This window comes from Vidua chalybeata, chromosome 2 (assembly GCF_026979565.1).
Source record: "Vidua chalybeata isolate OUT-0048 chromosome 2, bVidCha1 merged haplotype, whole genome shotgun sequence".
Taxonomy (NCBI): domain Eukaryota; kingdom Metazoa; phylum Chordata; class Aves; order Passeriformes; family Viduidae; genus Vidua; species Vidua chalybeata.
The window spans coordinates 8,952,666-8,975,051 of record NC_071531.1 but is presented as its reverse complement, the minus strand read 5'-3'; the positions used below and the strand labels follow the sequence as shown (position 1 = coordinate 8,975,051).

At 35.4% G+C, this 22,386-nt stretch overlaps 1 protein-coding gene across 6 annotated transcripts in view; it reads right to left on the bottom strand.

Moving 5' to 3' along the window:
* The window catches only part of CFAP47 (cilia and flagella associated protein 47), a 354,600-nt gene that overhangs the window by 306,938 nt on the left and 25,276 nt on the right, over positions 1 to 22,386 (bottom strand). For all 6 annotated transcript variants that reach the window (XM_053934673.1, XM_053934672.1, XM_053934674.1 and 3 more), the window contains exons 21-26: positions 22,228 to 22,322; positions 14,456 to 14,606; positions 11,427 to 11,527; positions 10,202 to 10,361; positions 5,292 to 5,484; positions 3,710 to 3,919 (exon numbers count right to left, since the gene is read on the bottom strand). In XM_053934673.1, the coding sequence (XP_053790648.1) occupies positions 3,710 to 3,919; positions 5,292 to 5,484; positions 10,202 to 10,361; positions 11,427 to 11,527; positions 14,456 to 14,606; positions 22,228 to 22,322 (910 nt within the window). The remainder of the gene's footprint in view (positions 1 to 3,709; positions 3,920 to 5,291; positions 5,485 to 10,201; positions 10,362 to 11,426; positions 11,528 to 14,455; positions 14,607 to 22,227; positions 22,323 to 22,386) is intronic.

The window sequence follows — 22,386 nt, the reverse complement described above, 5'->3', positions numbered from 1 at the left end:
TTGTCATAGCTAAATATTTCTCCCATTTATTAAATACTTGCTCAAGACAGTCTTAGGTTTTATGTTAACTTTTAATTCTGAATTCCTATCAGTCCTATGTAAGGAAGAGTCATTTCTTCTGCTTTGGATTCAAAGGAGCAAAAAGAAAGCATAAAGATTTAAAGTAATATTAGAAATTAACTGCAAATTCTCATTTAAGGCAGTCATTAAAAGAACATTAATGCACTTTCGTATGTTCCATTTAATGGAATCTGTGCACACAGTAAATTATTGCATAAATGACAACCAGTTTTCTTTTACAGTTACATTGAATATTGCTTTATTATAAAAAATTATTGTCCTTCACCTTTCAAATGTTTTCTGTAAAGCAGCCAAGTCCAACATTATCTATTCTCTAGCCAACGTTCACTCTGTTTTAAAGTAAAAAAGTCCTGCTTATTTAGGACTAAGTATGGCTATGTGAATCAATCCTACTGACATTTTAGACCTGAATTTAGAAACGCAAAATACAACAGAGTCTAAGTAAAGTGCATTGGGTTTGTATGGCCAGGTTTTGGTAGTGGGGGTTGCTACAGGGGTGGCTTTGAGAAGCTGCTGGAAGCTTCCTCCACCTCCATCAGAGCCCAACAGCAGCCAGACTGATGTGCCACTGGCCAAGGCTGGGCCAAGTAGAAATGGTGGCAAGACCTCTGCGATAATATCCTTAAGAATTTGAAAAAAAAGTTATGGCACAGATGTAATTGCAGGCAGAGAAGAGGAGAGTGGGAATCAGTGAGAGAAGCAGCTCTGCAGACACCAAGGTCAGTGCAGAAAGAGGAGCAGGAGGTGCTCAAGGTACCAGAGCTGGGATTCCCCTGCAGCCCATGCTGAGACCATGGTGAGGCAGCCCAGGGAGGGCACGGGTATGAAGAGATCCACCTGCAGCCCAAGGAGGGCACAGGGATGGAGAGATCCACCTGCAGCCCAAGGAGGGCACAGGGATGGAGAGATCCACCTGCAGCCCAAGGAGGGCACAGGGATGGAGAGATCCACCTGCAGCCCAAGGAGGGCACAGGGATGGAGATATCCACCTGCAGCCCAAGGAGGGCACAGGGATGCAGAGATCCACCTGCAGCCCATGGAGGAGACCCAAAATGGAGCACGAGGATGCTGAGAGGAGGCTGTGAACCCATGGGAGGCCTGTGCTGGAGCAGGCTCCTGGCTGGGACCTGCAGACCTGTGGAGAGGGGAGCCCACCCTGGAGCAGGTTTCCTGGTAAGACTTGTAACCCCATGGGGGACCCAGGCTGGAGCAGGCTGTCCTGGAAGGACTGCACTCCATGGCAGAGGGACCCATGCTGCAGCAGTGTGGGGAGGACTGCTGCCCATGGGATGGACTCACATTGGAGAAGTTCATGGAGAACTCTCTCCCGTGGTGGAGCAGGGGAAGGACTCCTCTCCCTAAGCAGAAGCAGAAATAATGGGAGATGAATTGACCACAACTCCCATTCCCTGTTTCCCTCCACTGCTGGCAAAGAGGTAGAACTAGGAAGGAGGGAGGGGTGAAGGAAAGGTGGTTTTAAGTTTTTAGTTCTCATTATCTTGCTTTGATTTTTTTAGTAATAAATTTAATTAATATCTCTAATTCAAGTCAGTTTTGCCTATGAGAGTATTTGGTGAGTGATGTCTCTTCTGTTCTTATCTCAACTCATGAACCTTTTATTATTTTTTTTCTCCCCTTTCCAGCTGCAGAGCTTTTTTGACTCCAGCCAGGGTCAACCCCAATGGAGTGTTTTTCTCCTCAACACTCCTGCTTTGAAATATGCCTAGAACTAGTTCTGCTTAGAAGTTAAGGGGTTTTTTTCTAAGTAGCTGTAGAATACAATATTTTACCAACCTCTGAAAATCTTGACTTGCTTGTTTTAATAATATCCCAGAACACAGAATAGGAGTTGAAGTTCAAAAGTTTAGTTCAAATCATTTTAAAGTATATATTATCACTTTGGAAATGGAAATATAAAGAGAGAACACCTGACAAATTAATACATCTTCAGCAACTGATACTGTGAGATTTCACAGCCTATTAAACAGTCCAGGAGCTTTTTCAAGACCAGTTAGCTTTTATAGGTGTTATAAAAGGTTATAGGTTTCATTGTTTTATTATTACAGATCAAGAAGACCCTGAAATCTTGTCTTTCTAAAATACTCAAATTAAAAAAGCAGTTTAAATTCATTAGATACACCGTCTGAAACAAATTATTCAAATGCTTAGATAATTAGTTGAATCAGTTTTGAAGTTTGAACATGTTGCACAGGGCTCCCACGGGGGCTGGCAGGAATGAGGGAAAGATATGCAGAGAACAAGAAATTCCAGCTACCTATTATTACAGAGTGCAATATCAAAGCACATAATACTAGCAGTGTTATCCAGACTTGGATTTATCATGGAATTATCATGGAGTTTATTAGAAGAAGAAGGAAACAGTCAGCATTACAGAACTGGGTGCATACTCAGACTTTTCTAAGTGAAGGAAAGAATTATTTCTGGTTACAATAAAATAATTTCATCTGAAAGCCAATATGAATAATAATCCCACACTGACCAAAGACACACACATAATTCTTTTATTTCTCCTCAGGTTTTATATCACCTGCTCCTAAAGCCCACCCACAACTCAACTGCCTGTTAGAAAATCCCATATACATTAGTAAACTGCTGTTAGAACTCTGTCCTTTAACAAATCCTTTAGTTCTACATTTTAAAACCTAGCAACAATTCTGAGATGATTTGAAATTCTGGAGCACAAATTTTTTCACCCTCATGAACAGGAATGGCTGTTAAGTTTACTTAGATGACTTTTATTTGCTATCTTTTTTTTTTTAAATACATTCAGTTTGCCTTTAAATTGAGGGTCATATTCTTTATCTCCTTTTAATAGCAAATACAGAACAAATTTTATTACCCAGGAGGAATTTTTATTTCTCTATAACAAGGTTTGAGAAGCTGCTAGTGCATCATATAAAAAGTTATTAAAACTAAATATTGTGCCTGCTCAGAAGCTACATTTCAGACTTGGTCATAAGCTTAAAATATCCTTTTCTTGTAATTACAGAAAACTTTAACACAGATTTATGAATCACACCCCACACAACTATTAAATACTAGAATTAATTAAAATTAATAACAAATAGATTATTGGCTGACAATCTATACAGAAAAATATGAACTATTAACCCAGAGAGCAGCAATAACTTAAAGATCCATAATCCTTGCATCAAAATAATATAAAATTTAGTTTGATATTTAGAAAAAGCCTATTCAAAGCTGCAGGGTGGAATTATTTATTCCTCAAAATAGTTGCTTTAGTGAAAATATTAAATACAGGAATGACTTTAATAGCAACAGTGCCCATCTTTCTTCCCCTTGCATTCACCCCCTCATCCCCGCCCTGGCAGATCTGAACAAGAGGTAAGTTACCAGTAGATACAAATGAGATCTTGAAACAAGAACTTAAGATGGACACTTAGATGAATTTTACCTCAGAAATTAAAGCTGACTTTTTTTAGTTCTGAATATTAATTCAATTGGAAAAAAGAAATTAATAGCTATCTTCCATTTTCTTCAGAGGATTCTTGTGCTCCTTTACCCAACCCTTATGAGTTCTGTGTCTTATATCCAACTTGGTCAGTCTGGAACCTTCCCCCAGGTGAATATGAATTGCACACATTACCTGTTGTCTTCTTGATCGATGAAGAGCATTTCCCCTAAAAATGACATTGGCTTAGATGATCTGAAGCTGACACGGCAGGTCAGTTCATTAGTTGTGCCATCTGATGAAAGAACAATATTTTGTCCCTCTGGGAACTGCACAGAAAAAGGGCAAGTCCTGGTACCATCTGCAAGTTCAAGCTCAGGAAGTCTAACTCTAATTCGTGATTGCCTGTGTCAAACATAAATAGTACGTGTTTGTGGTCACAGGATTGCAGTAATAAAGTTAATTCATAGATTCTCACATTCACAAAACACTTTCACAGTTGAATACAGAATAACAACTTTAGTTCTCAAGTGCAAATCAAATGAGACTAATTTTAAAAATAAAATTCTTCCATCATTTAGATGCTAGTTTGTTTTCTTTGTATGTATCTGAACATTTCATGCTGACTCACAATATCTGAACATCGAAACAAAATTTCTACTAACTGTGCTACAAAAGGCATAAAGAGTTTTCTGAAACTTAAAACTTGCATTAGTATTCATTAAACTGCACTAGTGCACAAATAAGTTAAAGCAAGTTATAAAATAGAAATATTAAGGGTAAATTTGTGAAGATACTGAAGATACTTCAGTATGTAGTTATGTAGCTACAGGTTTCAGCTCTGAAATAAGAACAGCAGTCACTCCAGGCCCATGTGGAATCCCTTCAGTTCCAACCACCGAGCTACTGACAACAGACAAATCACTTGATAAATCAGCACAACTCAGACAAGACAAGACAATAAAAATTTGAAGGCAATTTAATTAACTTACAACAAAAGAGAATTTTTGCTGTAATTCTAGTATCTAAATGATACCTACATAAGCATAGCAAAAAAAAATATTACTGCTCTTTACTAATTACAAACAGAAAAGCTAAATCTTAAGAACTTGAATAGTTGCAATGCTAACTTATACTATATTATATGAAGATTACAAAAGGTCTCTCTTTTACATTCAAGTACCAGGATGAAGTGAGTGATCCACAGATAAATAAAAATATATAGATTTCTTATTGAAACAAGTGGCAGGATTGAAACATTTCTGATGCCCTTTTCAATAAAACCTCACATGGAAAGAAGGAAAAAAAAAAACACCAAGAACTATAACCTCACCAACTGTTCAATTAGCTAAACCTCAAACCAGTGGAGTAGAAAAAATAAAATAACAGAAAGATTTTATGCTATCACAATGTGAAAAAATAGAAATAAGACTTAAAACCTTAGTATCTGGCAAAAAGCAACAAAAATTCTGGTAGAGTATCTGCTTTTAACTTTTTTGCTATCTACAGTAATTTTATATTTCTGATAGAAATTAATAGAGTGAAGATATCAGAAAACAGACACTTCATGAAGCAGGTACATTTGAGGAAAAAACATGGGCTTGTTGAATATTCAACAATATTAATTAGATTAATTTTCTCTTAAATATACAGATTCTTCTGCTGAGCATAAAATTAATACTAACATTCACAAACAAATATTAATTGACTTTTTCAGAAGTGAATGAAACAACAACAATTCAGGATTTCTGTAATAAATATACTTTGAGATTTTTACCTTATAAAATCCCGTGGAATGATAGTGATGACTCCTTCAGTTTCCACACCCAGAGGAACTGGCATCAACATTAAAAAGGGGGGATGAAAATCTATTTCTGGTGACCTCAGCGTGCCAGACAATGTTAGCATGGATCGTGATGAACTATCATTTAGATACATGGGTATTTCAGATGTGTATGTCCCAGGACAAGCTGTTGAAAAGATTAAAAATTTATATATATTACCATAAATGCAGGAATGTAAAAGAGTTATAGTAAGAGGTTTGGGGTTGGAATTTTGTTTATTAATAATTTTTTTTTAATTTAGTAATGTTTTGTTTCTCAAAATGTAGTTTAACATAACATAAATATTGTATGAGAAGAGTATTTATTAAGGAAGCTCAGAATACTTGCCTTTAGCAAACCAGAAATTCACATTTTTGTAACTTGTCAGAATTTTTTCTAACTTCAATAAATGAGTTTATTTCATTAATATTCCATTATACATAATATCAATACAACAGCAGAATTATAAGAATTGTAGTCATACTTTGAATTACACTAACTGACACAGTGAATGCTTATTTCATAAAAACAGTAACTATTGGAAGCATCTGACTGCCAAGACAAGGAAAAGTTGGTACCTTTTAAGAGTGCAATTATACCACTTCAAAGATGGCCCCAAAACCTACAGAGTGGCCAAGCAGCCTCACACAAGCCAGCAGGAGGTTCCACCCTCCACTCAGAGCATCTCCCGTTTCACAGAATCATTTAGCTTGGAGAAAATCTTACGGATCAAGTCCAACTGCAACCTTAATACTGCCACATCCACCAAAAAAAAAAAGGGAAGGGATGACCAAATATCCTTCTCCAGGTGCTCTCTACAGCACAGCTGGGAATGACAATGGCAGGGATAAAGATTTCCTTGTGTTTTGCCCCTTCTCAGGCACCTCATTTCTTGCTGGAAGGCAGTTCTCTCTAGGATGGAAAACCACTTTTTTTTCACTGATACAGGGAACAAAGTACTTCCTTCTACAGCTGTTAAACTATGAAAATGACATTCCAAACCATGCAGTGTCATTTACCCAACCCTCAGTCATACATTCTCATCTGCTGAAGAGCTAACAAAATGAGCAATTTTCAGGGCAAGCTAATGAACAGCTCCTGGATTTAGAAATAAATCTGCAATAATGTGTTGTAAAACAACCCAAAAAGTTTAGTCTTTGAATCTTTGAGAAAAAACACCTTTTCCTTTGATTTCCCTCAATTAGATCAGTAGTATGGAAACATTCTTACCTAATAATTAAGATAGCAAAAAAAAATTATATTTTATGTGTCTGCATGAACATATACATGTCACAGAACAAAATACATGACAGGGTCTTCTGAGATTATATCAGATCATTACTTCCACAGCTGGAGAAAGAGCTGTCACTGTTTAACAAAAAGAAGAAAATCTAGTGTCTTCAAAATACTTTGTCTTTTTCCCTTCCTGTAAGAGCTAATTTCCTAATGGAGGTGATAGTAGAAGAGCTTCATGGACACTGTTATGTCACCAGAATATGACCTGTGGATCCTTTCATTTCAAACCAGCAAAAATGAAAATGGCAAACTGAAAACAAGCTCTAAAGGGAATCTGCTGCCCTGTTTGCAACATCTGACTAATTCTGTGTTAAATGTAAATCAGCTTGTAAATCAGAGACAATACTGCTGAGAAGGCTAAAAAGATTCTGCCTGTAGGTTTTGATACAACAGGAACACATCTTCCTCTGGCACTTTGTCCTTTCATGAAGGAAAGCATCAGAAAAAAGTCATGGAGATGGATGAAGAGACAGAGTATCTCTTAAAACCTTACAAGAAATGATGTTCTATACAAGTTCCTCCCCTGTAACAAAACCATATTTCTGGTGTCCTCTTTTCATCCATAAGTATGACAAGGTGAAGTGAAAGGGCATAACCAATAAATATCATAGGGATGGAGCACAATGAAGGAAGAAAGTACAGGAGCATATGTCAGTACTAAAGAATGTGCAGTTTTCACTAACTCACATTTTTAAATATTTGTATTAACCATAGTTTCAAAGTTAGATAATAGTAGTGTTAAGCTTTTCTCACACAAACTTTCCATTTACACTTTCCATGCCAGAGAATCCCTGGCTCACCCAAAGAGCAGAACAGACAGTGTCTATCCTGCCTCACTGATCATTCTGTGTGTGGATCCACACATTTACTAACACCAAAATTCAGCATAGTATGTAAACCAAGAAATTATTGCTCGTGTCAGAAACACCAGGATAATGCAATACCATGATCATTTTAAACAGACACAAAGACAAAAAAACATGAATTCTGTCATTTATTAAAATTAGTTCATTAGTTTGGAATGTCTAGGAACAGTGATTTCAGTATATTTCATGTTCAATAAATTGCTTAGAAATTAATGAGAATTATGTCCTGAACTGATAGCTGAAGCCAAGAATTTATTCTACTCCTCACACCTTTCATGACCACTGTCAAAGCTGGGCTGCTGTTACCATTCTGATATACCACCATTAATTTCTAGTTCAGCAGATGTGAACATTTTACTTATAACATTTACTTATAAGGATATTTGATGGTATTTAAAATTTTATCAATCAAAATCTGCCAAGGACTAACAAAATCTGTGGAATTATATGGAAAATATTTTCTCTTCTCCAGGAATATTAACTCTATAATATATTTTCAGAGTTTATGAGAAGAAAGTAAAAACACCCTCTGTTCTTCTCACCCCCTTAAGTTTCTGTTATATGGTTATGCATTTCCTACATTTGTCTGCCAAAAGCACATTTGTAGTTTAGTTGCCTTGGACCTTATGACAATTCAGGTGTTATTGCATCTATATCCTTTCAACATTAATAGGTACCACTGAGCAATTTGCAGCCAGTGAAATACAGACTTCGAAGCAGAAAAGCCACAGACAGCTAGAACTTACATGTATCCTGAAAAAAAAAAAATGAAAAAGGAAGAAAAGAAAAACTCAAAAGTAAACTAATAGTTTCTTCACAGAATTTTTAAAGGTCACAGCTATTTAATATCTTGCTGTTGCAGAAAAAAAATAAAAAACAAAAAACCACACAATCAAAGTATCAAAGTTGTCATTTGTGCCCATTACACAATCATCACATCTTCCAGCACCTCTGAACTCCCAGTAAGGGAACCCAAGAGCACAAATTCCTTGCAATTTCCTTTGCTGCAGATAAGTTTTTTCATATCAAAATTAGATATAGTGAAAAAAAATTTAGATTGTTATGCATTATACTATAAAACAGCAGAAGAGGATCATATGAGTCTTCAATTCTTCAAAATCTCTATTTTTAGAGTACTATTTTAACAGTTAGCATGATTTTACCATCAACATAAGCTCTTCCATTTAATTAAACATTGTAGTTTATTACAGCATTTTGTACTCTATCATAACTGCTGCAGCATATTTAATTAAATTACCCTAATGCACGCTCAAAGTTCATTTTACAGTTTGTTCACCCCCCCACAAACTACAGCCTTACAGCACAAGCCTATGAAAGTGATTAGCACCCCATGTCCATTAACTAGGTCTCCTGTGTGGGTTTTAATGTATCTAATGCTCTCTTACAAGAGAGTAATGATATGCACTGAAGGTACAGCATAAATAGGATATAAATAATGCGAAAATACTTAGAACATTGAATTAAGGGTAATTGATCATTACAGTTATTTATGATTTTCTGTAAACAAAAGATATGGGAACACAGCAAAAATACAGATAACTTCAAATTACAGTAATTTATCAGTCATATTTATGTATATATACACATCTGCATTTACACATACAATTTATCCAGCAATTCAAAATACTGGCTTTTATTTTTATGCTGTTCTCTGCTTTACAGTCTGCAACAAACAACTTCAAGTAACATGTGCAATTAAATACTGCTCTTGCATATTCATAACATTTACAGAACAATACTGAATGCAGTCTTCTCAATTTATCATACAGAGTCATGGCAAGAGTCTTATATCTCTATTTTTCTTTATTTATATTAAATTGTTTCCAGTGCTTAATTGTGGTTAGAGATTTCAGTGCTATGATGAAGAACAACAGCAACATCTTTCTTTAGGACAGGGATGCTCACTTGCTGACTCAGCATCAGATCCAACTGACACAACTTTTCTTAACCTTGACAATGCTGTAGCCCCAAAAGTACTGCACTGAAACTGCCAGCAGGATGGGGTTCTGTGTGCATCAGTTGCATTTGCTGGTGGGATTTATCAGCTCAAGTACAGTGTTACATCCTATGAATCTATGAATCTTCTATATCACTGTCTACTCTATACACCTGGCTGGGAAAAAAGTAGAATCTTAATTTTCCTGATCTTCTATTCCTTTTCTAGAGTTATGTGGTTGATTATAATCTTCCTTTATTTTTTCAAGTTTTGTTAGAAATCTGTTTTACATATTTTTTCTTAGGGACTGGTTGTCTGACCAGTCTACTCCAAAAAATACCACAGACAAGTGATTTTATATCTTACTGAAGCAGGAAATTTCTACTCTTACCTAAATTATGGCTATTTAAAGTTTAAAAGCATTCCAAGTACCTTGGAAAGTTTTACTACCTAAGTCAGTCAACCCAAATGCACCTGAAGTAGCAGCATTGAAAATGATACACCTATCCCAGTCCTTGATGCTTTATGTCTGAAAAACCTGATGCTTTCTATGTGCAAAGCAGACTTTTCAAACAATGCAATTTCAAAAACAATGATTCCATATTTTTTGTTAGGTCTGCCAGAACAAAAAAAAAAAAAACTTTGGTTGATCAGAATAAGTACAAGTATTGATTCCTCACAAAACCTCATTTAAACAACCCTATGCAAATGGCCAATCTACAGAAGAATTCATAAAATTACTTACGAGGCCAGAAGGACACAGAAATACTGACTTCTTCTTTTTCACGAAGACATCCACTCTTCAGACTAAATCTGAAAATACCATCTTCTATATTTTTGTCTGCTTCATCAAAATTCAATTTCCATGTTACAGACTTTTCTGAGAAACACTTCAGGACAAGGTTCTATAAATATTTTCAGAAAAGGAGCGATGTTGAAAGAGGGAAAGCAGCAAACACTGTGATACTTTTCACATTGCTTTGTCCTAAGCATTCTTTGTGCAAACACACCAGAGGGAAAGCAAGAACTCAGTTTATTATATCTGTGGGGTGCAATGGTGAGTATGCCTACCTGCAAAGACTAGATGCTTTCCAGTCATTCACCACATTCACAAAGAGAATACTTTCTTTCCAGAATGGAAAAACTCATTTAAGTGAGGTAAATAGATCAAAGCATCACAGTGGGAGTGCTTAGACAAACAGAACAAGGACTTATTCCTGATAAAAATGAAGCACAGTAAGCACTAAACACATGGCTCACATGGTTTAGACTTACAGGTGGAGATGTCAAAAATGGAAGAAGTTCAGAATAGATTTTCAAAACCTATTCTTTCAATTCAGTAAGATGACAATGGAAACAAGAAAATAAAATTAAATTCCTTTATCTCAGAGTTACTCTCTCAGCTTTTGAAACATACCTAGCTAAGAAAATGCCTTGACTTCACATTATCATTGTTTCTCGAATGCACTTGAAAAAGCATTTCAAGTGTTTTCATCATTGCCAAAAATATTTTTTTCTAATTTCTAACCAAAGCCCTCAGGAATTAGAAACAATAAATTATGTTATGGTATGTTTTGCATTCATACAAATTACCTGTGTTGCAAATATTAAATTATTATACTATTAAGCTTTAAGTCATGACAAGGAATTTTTTGGGAGAGTGTCAGTTGGCAAAGTCAGTACCATACAAGGCACTGGGATAGCAGTTTCACTGTTTGGCCCATCATGGCACAAATCCTGGCACCATCACTGTCTCATTTACTGGTATAGGCAGATGCAGAAAAACTTCAGAATTATAGTACACATATCTACTTCTTACACAATTCATGGTCAATTTCTCATAGTGCCCTTATTTTCATATTGTCAGAGTTAGTACAAACCCAATTTTAAATTTTGGAAAAAAATTATAGTGATTAAAAGACAAACATAAAATCAAAAGCTGAACAAAATGACAATGACAATATCATTACCTGAGAATTCATGCTCCCATCAGCAGTACTGGAACGCATGTTACTCGAATGTTGTTCAAATTTCAATTCCATTGAGGAGAACTCCAAGAACGGTTGAAATACTATTGAAAAAAAAACAATTTAAAATGTTTATACAGCATCATTTGACAAATATTTTCTCAAAGTACCTTCATAAAATCATTGTTTCTGTACATGTTTAGGGAAAATGTTTCTCCCCTTTTTGATGCTCCCACACTATATACACGATCACTGTAATTTAACTTGGTCTTATTATGACTCTTTAGTCACATTAGAATTATTTAAATTTTATATCTACCAGAGTTATAGTATCTCTCTTTCATATCACAAGAGCCACATGATCTCTTCTGATGAGAAGATGAATGCACTTACATTTCTGATAGTAACCATGAGACAAGACTTGGAGTATTTTATATAAAATATAAGATATATTTTTATATAAAAGAGTATTTCTCCTAATTTCATACAGCTTTAACAAAAAAATCACCACAACATATGAATTTTTAAAGTGGGAGTTTAGAAAAACAGAGGGATGTGTTTCCACAGCCTCATCTTACTTCTTGGAAACCGCACTGGAAATGAACCTAGCAAGCACAAAGAATCCTTTTACTAAAATCTGCACATCTGCTCCATTTCCAGTGTTGATCAATTCTCTTCTCCCCCTAAAAAAACCCAAAGAATTTCCTAATCACATATATCACATAATGTAAACAACAATATTATCCGTATTTCTCTAAATCACAGGCACATAAACACTATAAAGTAATATTATTTCAAAGTACGAACAGAATTTACTGGAAGTCTTCCACCAACACAGTAGACATCACTCACAAAGTCTTCAGCTCTCTCACAAACTGCCTGTACCAGGAGAACACAGCACAACTTAAACTGTCAGGTAAAGAAAATTATCTACCCAACCAAAGAAACTCTGACTTGGAGTATTAAAATATATTTCAGCTCCCACGAGGCCATTACTTTGATAGTACAAACTTCTCCTTTGTATCAGGCTTAGATTAGACTTGTGTCTTCTGTTGAGTTTTCTGTCCCAGTCTGTTTGAGATTTTTCTCTTTCAGTTCTTTCTTACATATACATAAACACTTTAGAAGGGAAAATTCCTGTAAGTATTTAAGAGATCTGCTGTCCTTCCCAAGTGCTGAAACAGTTTACACTCTCTTTAAAAAAAAAATCAAAGAATAGATTCCTGATGGATTTAAAACATATGGACTACACTGAAGTTAAAAGACGGGGCTCACTACCCCAGGATCAGAGTGATTATTTTCTCAGGGTGGACAACCCTGAGTATAAACAGCAAATATAAGATATTGATTTAAGTACCAACCACACTGCACCAGCAGTCTGAATCCCAGTCAACCACAACAGCTATCCCAGGAAAACAGAAATTGCAAAACCAGAAAACTAATGTACCATAAAGCATCCAGCAGTGAGAATTAGACATATTTGCCAAATCAAAACTTAGAACTTGCAAGATACTTCTTACTCAATTTAGTTTTTAACGTGATAATCTGAAATTATTTAATAACAGGTATCATTTTAAAGTTGTCAGAATGCAATCAAATCACCAAGTTCTTCTTTTAACAGTAAAAATAATCTGGCTATTTGCCTACACCCATATGATTATCTGAAATACTGAGTTCCCAATAAACTTATTTAGACTTCTCTGCCTCCTCCCAGACCAGTAAGATTCTCAGTAAGTATTTAATTTCAATACTCAAATTTTAATAAAAGTCACACTTCATTTTTTCAACTATTTCTTAGACTTGAAAGTATTATATATTCACTTTTCTATTATGTTACTTGGCTGATACATGTACTTTGAAGAAATTCTACATAGCAGAAATATAAATTTGTGATAAAATTTGGATAAGATTGTCAATTATCCATGAAATTTAGTGATTGCATTTATTTCACAAAGAAAGGGAAAAGGAAAGAAATATTTTCTTTTCTCTTCACATCACTTAAATCACTTCTGCACTATACATTTGTGACTTGGATTCATATTTTCACTTAGTGATGTGTTTCCTAACAATCTCAGATACATATGTACATTCATCTTTATTCTATATGTTCTCCAATAACACTTATTTTAGAAAAATTTAATATGAATTTACTTTCATGACAAGATCTAAAGAAGGTCGCTCAGATTTCTTTGATATTTTAAAAGATCTCAAAAGATCTAAGAGAAAAACAAAGGGAAAAAATCAAATATAGACAAATCCTAATAAACTGGAGATGCTTTTACCCCACTTTACATATTTAATTGGCCAAGCCTTCTTAAGTGCTCCCAAGAGGTTTAAACATTACACAAACATCATTCTATGAAGACACTCTGTACTTCACTCCCATCTCAAATAAAAAGTGGTTATAAATTTAAAACTGAGATTAGAAAAGCCAGTGTATTCAAATATTCACAATTTATAGATCTACATGACAGTAAGAATAAGACAGGAGACTAAAGAGAACCACAAATTATTTCTAAGAAAAGCAGACAAGAATTATATAAGATACCAATTTCTTTGCTGCAGGTAAATGGCCTGTAACTTTGGCTATTAACAACCTCTGACAAGCCAGATAGCATGAGGGCCATTCAGAGGGACTTTAAAGGAGTTTTAAATACAGCTAGAGATCCTAGTTTTGACAGAATTCTACAAAAGAGTATGACTGACATTCTGCTTTTCTACACTTTTCAGAGGAACTGCTGTAATTACTGGGATTTACATGATATAGTCTAGAAATACTAATAAATGGACAGACACAAAAAAGAGTTTTGGCAAGCTATTTTTATATAAGGCAAATACAAAAAAAATATTTTCTCCACATCATGATTAGGTATAGAAAGCTCAGCTTCAAGCATATTTAAAAACACGAATCAAAAGTTTCCAAGAAATGTACAAATCATACAAATTCCAATTAAGCAGCCACTCTCTGCAAAGCAAAAGTATCACTCCAAATATATGTATCCAGCAGGTGTTTAAAGGCCTGGCTCACCCACCTGTAGCTCTGACTCTACAGATGGGCAGAGCTGGGATCACCGGGGGTGGCAGAGGCACAGGGCCACTGCACTTCAGAGGCGCGTCAGGAACTGGAGGTGGGGAACTGGCCCAAGGAACAGCAATTGGGAGAATGAAGTCATATACTGCCATCTAAAGGGAAAGAAAATATTGTGGTCATTTTCCAAAATAAAATCACAGGTACCTCCTGAACCATCCGAGTCTTTTGCTGTTTTGGCAGAATTATTGCAATTTTGGACCTGCCTGATATTAACAGGATGTTCATTTATTGGAACTCAGAATCAGTTCTCTAAGTAAATACAACCCAGGTATTTTCCCCCATTAAGGAAAAGCTCTATGACCAAAGTATCAAGGTTATCAACAGAGCTACATACAAGGCTTCTGGTAAATCTGTGTCATGTTCCACTCCTGCCACCCTCATGAGTGAAAAACAATTGGAGCCATGGCCCAAATGCAGAAGCTCATGTGAGCAAAGAGGAGGGAAAACAAAGCTACATGAGCGATGGAAGCCTTTCTCAAAGCTGAAGAGCAAAGGTCAACCATTACAGTATACCCAGCATAAAGAAAATGGGCTCTGAGATCAAAGGTGAAACATGAGCTTAAATTGAGAAACCTTGGGAAAAAGAATAAGTCTTAAAGCTTTTGTCATGAAATGCCACTGAATTCTAGGAGTCTAAATTCCAGTTATTTTGATCCTCATTTTATCTGTGCTATCACATTCCCAAGTGGGGTTTCGAACTTAAGAAATGGTGTGTTTTGTACAGAATCTTCTTTTTTGACAGACTGTGCATCAGAAAGGCCAAATTTATTTCAAAAAGCACTTTCAAAGAGATATTTCTTGCCTGTTGCTCTGTCTTTCCAAGGACCAACACACTAAGGTAGTGTGCTCTCCAGACAAAAGGTAAGAATAACCTTAATAAAGGTAATGGAAAAAAACCCCAAAACTTCTGCACTAAAACCAATGTTAGAGTCCTTCAAATCCAGTTTTCACCTTGAAGGCCACTGAAATCTTAGAAAGGAATTAAACCTATAAAATCTTCATACTGCTTAGAAAAAGCAGTAAAACCAGCAATATAAAGACGTTATGAATCGTTTAAAAGCTTTCAAAACCTGCAGAAAACAGTGCCTCATTCTTCACTTTCAGATCTGTGGTAGCAAGCAGAATATATAAATGACAGGAAAGAAAACCAAAAGTGCCCTAAGCCAGGGCATGAGGCACAAATCCATCTGTAACACTTACTGAGACGCAAGCACACATCACTGGGAGTGTGTGGAGTTCCAGCAGGGTCTGTGACACACAATTACACACTTCTGGAGAGTGAGGTGTGTGCTGAGCCTTGTGGAATGGTTTGTCTTTTTGTGCTCAGCTCACAGGGAAAGTGTGGAATGAGGGCAAGCTTTTGCAGCAAGATTACCACAGTCCCTTGTTTTATATTGATACTTCAAATCTGATAATGATTAGATTTTATAACATATAACTGGCTTTTCAAAACTGACATTTAATATTTTTAGTAACTGAAGCTCAAGATATGTAAAAAAAATTGAGTAAAAATTTCCTGCTTTGAATTATATACTCCTTTATTTTTAGTACCTCAAGTCACCCACATAAAACACTTCATCAAGTTACATCTTCAAAATATGTTCTTATAACAAAACTGATTTTGTTTAAATTTGGTGAGATTAAAATGTTAATCTACTATAGAGTTCATGACAACACTGGCTGTGCAAAGGAGTGCAGTTTTGCACTGCAATTGTTACTCATCAATGCTGGTATGTTTAGGCCAGACAGCAAAAAATGGAATCCCTTTTTCCCTCTACCAAAGCAGTAAATCAAAACCTGTTTTTCATTCCAACTAAGAGGAAAATTTTGTTTTTTCTTACTATACAACAAAGGGGTTATTTTCTAAGAACTGGCAAGCATAAGCAAATATGTGAAAGACTCAATTCACTACATGAAGATCATGATGTTCACTGAAAACCTACTTTTGCTATGAAGTACAATGGTACAAATTCAAGGCCAACATAACTCATAGAAATGTATTTATATAATTGAGAACAAATCATAGATCTTTTATTTTATTCATACATTAACTGCACATTATGTAAACTACATTACAAATGAAAAATCTTTTAAAAATTCTATGTAAGTAGAAATCAGATTATAATACATACACATATTACTGAAACAGAATTAAAAATTCATTTCAGTTATTAGGACTTCACTTTGCAAGTAGAATCATTATGTTTCTTTCTAGAAGTATTTTAAAAACTCTTTATGATTAATTTTTCATTTTTCAAACTCCATAATAGAAAATTCCCTCTTTTGCAAGATTACATACTTTAAAGAGTAATTAGAACATTAAAAAAAAAAAAAATCCTTAGACTATTACTGGACTTATCCTTGCTTTTTAGATAATTTATGACTACTTTATAGTTACTTATCTATTGAGATATTTTCCTGAAGCTGCATTTAACTTCACACACTAGAGAACATGGAAGGGCAGGAAGGAAGCAGCCTAGAGAGAGTTCTTTCACAAACACTCCTGTTTGTTAATATCATTATAAGAAACATTTTTCCTCTCCTGATGTACACTGATTATGCATGTTGTTTGGAAAGGAGGAATTATCTACAAAGTCAGAGTCTTAGAATCAAAATACTTCAAAAGAAGCTTTAAAAGGACAGTTGAGACAAAGGAGCTTTTTGTTGCGTGTTCACATGGAAAACCTCCAAAGGATGCCAGAAGAAGGATGCTGGTCAGGCTGCCACCAGAAGTTAACTCTTCAAATACAAATAACATTATTGGAAACTTTTATTCAGATGGTATCTTAAAATACTGTCAATTTTTTTTTTCACTAGAATTAATAAACAAGTAGAAGCTGTTGGTCATAAAGAATCTGTGAGATAAGAAATCTGCTACCAAAACACATTTCAATTTATGAGATAGGTTTGATACGAACAGTATGGTAGCTCTGAGCTCAACACCAGGGATCAAACATGGGTGAATGGCTTCCTGCCTTGGCCCTAAATACCTGGTATAAGACAAGAAACAAAAGGGGGAGAAAACCACCCCATGAAACATTACAAGTAAAATAGTATTTTACATAAAATTCATGGACCAAAAATAAACTGAAGCACAGCCATCAGGTGGCAATCTGAGAGTAGAAAAAAAAAGTATTGTTATTTTCAAAAAACACTTTCAAATCAGTTACTTCATCTCTATCTTCACTAAGTATTCCAAGGCAATAGTATATCTTAGAAAGTATAAAATCTATTTCTCTAATTATTATTCTAATAGAGCATGTATTCTCAAGGTTGAATAAAATTTTTGCTAATTCAGAAATCATATGTAACATCTCTCTAAAATTACAGTGTTTTCTTTCACAGTAAAACTTCCCAGGGAACTGCATATAAATCAATAAGCTAATTTATTACTTAGAATTGCATTAAAACATCTGCAAAAGATAATAATACTCTTGTATTTATCATATAATACCATGCAGATTGTTCAAGTATCCTGAAGTATTTGTAAAAAGGTTGACCTTAAATTTTCTTTATTTATACCTCTAATATACAAGTTCAGCAGGGATACAAGTAGACAAAATGCATTGTACATTAGAAAAAAATCACTTCGATTCAAATTTAAACCTAACCACAAAGGCAAGGGTTTATGTCCTGCAAGTGAATCCAATATATACTCACAGCCTTCCCACAAATTTAAATGAGCTTTTCCTTAAGATATACTGAAATCTTTAATTCCCCTTGTTTTACATCACAGAAAAGCAGCTTCCACAATGAATAATGGAACTGCTGTTCAAAGTCATCATTCAAAGCACTGCAATAAAATTAAATCTTTCCTTTGTATATGGTCAGACATGATGCAACAACAATACCCTGTAATTCCACAGCTGCAGATTTTCCATAGAATTCACTTCTTACACAACAAATCTGTTCTTTCATTTAAAAAATAGGGGGGAAAAAAGTCATTTAAAAAGACAAAAACCCCACCAAAACACCTGCCACCTCCCTACCAAAAGCTTAAGCAATAAGCTCTGACAGGTGTGACTTGTTCTATTTATCTCAATCAAAGGCACTGGAAGGCTTCATTATTACCCAGATGTGTATTCTGTCCTTTTTCCAAGATGCTGGAATTTGTTATTTTCCAACGGGTTTAAAAAAAATCTCATTTTGAATCACTACACTCCTGCACTTTGCTTTGCATGCTTTCCCCAGCAGACCCTGCAGGAACTCTGTGAGCAGGGGATCATTCTGCCTGGAGAAACACAGACAGATAGATAGATATAGATACAGATATAGATTATAAAGATACAGATGAGATCAATACTGCTTTCATTGACAGCTCTGACTTCCACAGCCACCAAATACTAAGGTTAAACTCTCTGCAGTGAGGTGCAGAGCCCTGTCACCTCTAACACCTTCAAAGACACTGGAATAACAGCAAGACACAGCCACACTCTCTGAGCAACATCTCAGCCTTATCTATAATGCATGGACTCGATTTTCTCACTCAGAATACTGAAGGAACTGCCTGAACATTTTTTAAGGTTTATTTTTTAAGCATGCCAAGACACTTCATCTCTAAGGGCATCTTCTGATGTCCTATGTATTAATACATATATTTTAGTGAGAATTTTAGCAGCTCTTCAAAGTTCCTATATATGTACTACATTTGTTGATCTGCAGGGGTTTTTTAGCAGAATTCAAGACTGCATTCAAGCCTAAATTACTTGCAACCTTACATTAATAATTCAGGTAGCTTTAATAAATTTTTTAACTACATTAAAATAATTTCATGCTTTTTTATGTTTTTAGCAGTGCTCCTGAATTACTTTTTACTTTTCCTTAGGCCTAGTATCCACTTTGTTAAAGGAAACATCACTACAGAGGGGGTTTGTTGGTTTATAGGGTAGTGTTGTCAGTAATGACTACAACAGCAGGAAGTTCTAGTAAAACCAGAAAGCAGACAGAAAGGAATGTGACCTGATGGGATACAGAAGGTTTGCAGCAGCTGGGAGGTAAGCTGGGGAAGAGCAGTTATCAAAAAAAACCAGAGATGAGATCAGAAACAGCTGTTGAAGTGCACAGAGGCAGGAAACAGCACTTGCAACTGTGAAACCTGAATAGGGGAAGCTCAACAGAGAGAAATTAGAGATTTGGAGTTTTTTTCAAAACTGGAAAATCAGGAAAGAAATCTGGTGATAAAATGGGGACTTATAAAGAAGTAGCATAATAAAGAGCTCAGATCCAAAGGAAAATGGTGTAAGAATCAGTAACTACTGAGAGGTCCTGATTGCAGTGAGAGATGCTGGTACCTCAACCACTTTCTTAACAGAACTGTTTTTAATTAGTATTGTACATTGCAGGAGCTAAATGAAAGAAAAGCTACAGCATCCAGGGGGCTACATATACTTCAGATGCTGCCTGTAGTCATGCCACACTGGGTAACTTCATTTAACATTAGTCAGTGTTCAGGGGCCAGCTGTGACAGTGCTGCAGCAGCTCAGAAGTGCTCACCTGTGAGTACCAGTGGGCTGGAAGCTGTCAGGGTCCTTGGGCATGTCTTGCCCAGCACTGAGCTGCTCCTGACAGGCAGGAACACGCTGGAAGTAAAAGGGCAGCACTGGCTGCACCCAGCACCAAGGGCAAAGAGAGACAGAAGGACTCTGAGCACACAAGGAGAAGGGAAACTGAAGTAAAAACATGTAATGAAAGCAACACATTAGTTGGCTATGACGGGCCCCAAGCAATTTTCCTTTTTGAAGTATTTATTTCCTTATTTCTGAAGGAAGTTATTTCTGTTTGCCAAAAATTATTCTTAAGAATAACACTTAAAAAACACTTAGAGTTTGAAAAATGAAAAATAAAATCTGTACTCAATAAGGTGCAATGTTCTACAGCCATTTTTATTTGTTTTGCTTTTTAGGGGTTGTTTGGGTGGGTTTTGTTTTTTTTTTTTTTTTGCAAGAACAGTCAGAAAACTGATCCCATCAAACATAAAAATATTTTTTCCAAATTTATACCACAATTAAAACAGACTTCCAACTGGCATAACCTTATCTTCACTTAAGCCAATGTAAACCAGTACCCAATGACAGCAGGACATTGCTCATCAATAGTGAACAGCAATCCTGAACATCATGTTCAGGAGACAAGCTAAAAATTAAACACAGAGAGCAAGCTATTATTTCAGCATTCTTCAGAGATATTGTTAGTCACTTCAATTTACAGCAGTGTCAGTAGCAACATTTCTACTTTTATTCTATCCTGCAGCTTGACAAGGAAAGGAAATAGTAATAGAGCTCAAATGTCACAATGGGAAATAGAGTTCTCTTTTCCATTGCTTTCTTTTGGACTTTCTTTCCAAGTGGAATTCTCCCACTTCTTTCTTTAAACATGGCATCCCACGTGGGAAAAGTGTGCAGCTGAAGTATTATCAGTCCTGATTAGAATAACTATTTTATTTGCTTTATTAATATTATTCCTATTGGTATGGTATCAGCTCTTAATTCTTGTTCACCTTGTGGTCTGCAATGCCACACACACAGATTATTCCAAAAGCATTATCTACTCCTATGTAGAGGATGTATGTATTCCCATTACAGACCCTTCTTATAGGAAAATGCCAGCATTTTCCTTTGCTGAATTTCTCCAGTTTGATTAGAGGTCACTCATGATATTCTGTAGGTACCATTTTGCAAACAATTAGATACTTTCCTGAAACTTAAAAACATATGACAACTATTCATTTTCCCTTAATTCAAGGCCTGCCATATTACAGAAGGAATCTTTTATAAATCTATTGACTCATATTCTGTCACAAAAAATTATTTCAGGGTAGTGTATGGGCTATAAGATCAATCCAATAGCTTCCATATGTACACAGAAGAAAATCACAATGTTATCAGACACAGCCTGTAATATACAATTATTATTTGAATGATGCTTTGAACAAAGGAATTCCATTTTATACTGCTGGGAAGGCAGGAGTGGGAGGTGGGTGGTAGTGGAAAAAAATACTCCTGACCCTTTCAAGATGCATAATATCTGTTATTCATTTTTAAGGTAGAAGTGCAGATAATGCAATGGATTTATATGCTGTGGAAGTGATCCCCAGCTGCTTGTTCTGAAGCTGGTTTATGATATCATACACTTAGTTTTTGCAGTTCATTGTTCTCCAAATATGTGGAAACCCCAAACCTTCAATTTCCAAAGCATTTTTCTATGGGGTTGGATTTAAAATTCACTTGAGTAGTCTCTATTGACAGTTATTGCCAATAAAATGCTAATTTTCAGATGTAAAAGCAGCTTAAAGTCTCATATCTTCAATTTTTTTCCACTCAAATAGCTCAACCAGACAGCAACTTTTCCAATCTTTATTATACATAAAACTCATGTACATTTGCAGTGTCTTGGTCATCTGGGAATTCAGGCAAGAAAAGCTGCAAAAAGAAGGTGGCTGCTGGTTTGTTGAATGGTTTCGTGAATGTGTGGTATGACATTTCAATATGAGTTTACATCTTTTTTAATCCACTGAGAAAGTATTTTCTTTGTGTATGCAAACACTTAAGGTTATAAAAAGATTGTTTAAGAACTTTTTTTCTTAAGAATTGCATTACTAATTATAAAACTATTGCACAGACTAAAATTTTCATCAAAAGTCTCTATTCTCCCACCACAGAAATATCACAGAGCATGATTTTAATTAAATTAATCACCACTGTTCCAAAAACCTACCTCTTTTGGTGTCAAGGTCAAGAAGCATTTCAAAGATGCCCCTTCCTCTAAGTACACTGAATAGAGATAAGGCTTTGAACGACAATGGTCAATCACTGCCAAACAAAATTCAGAATCAAATCACAGATGTTTCTGCATGAAATATCAACTTTATAATAG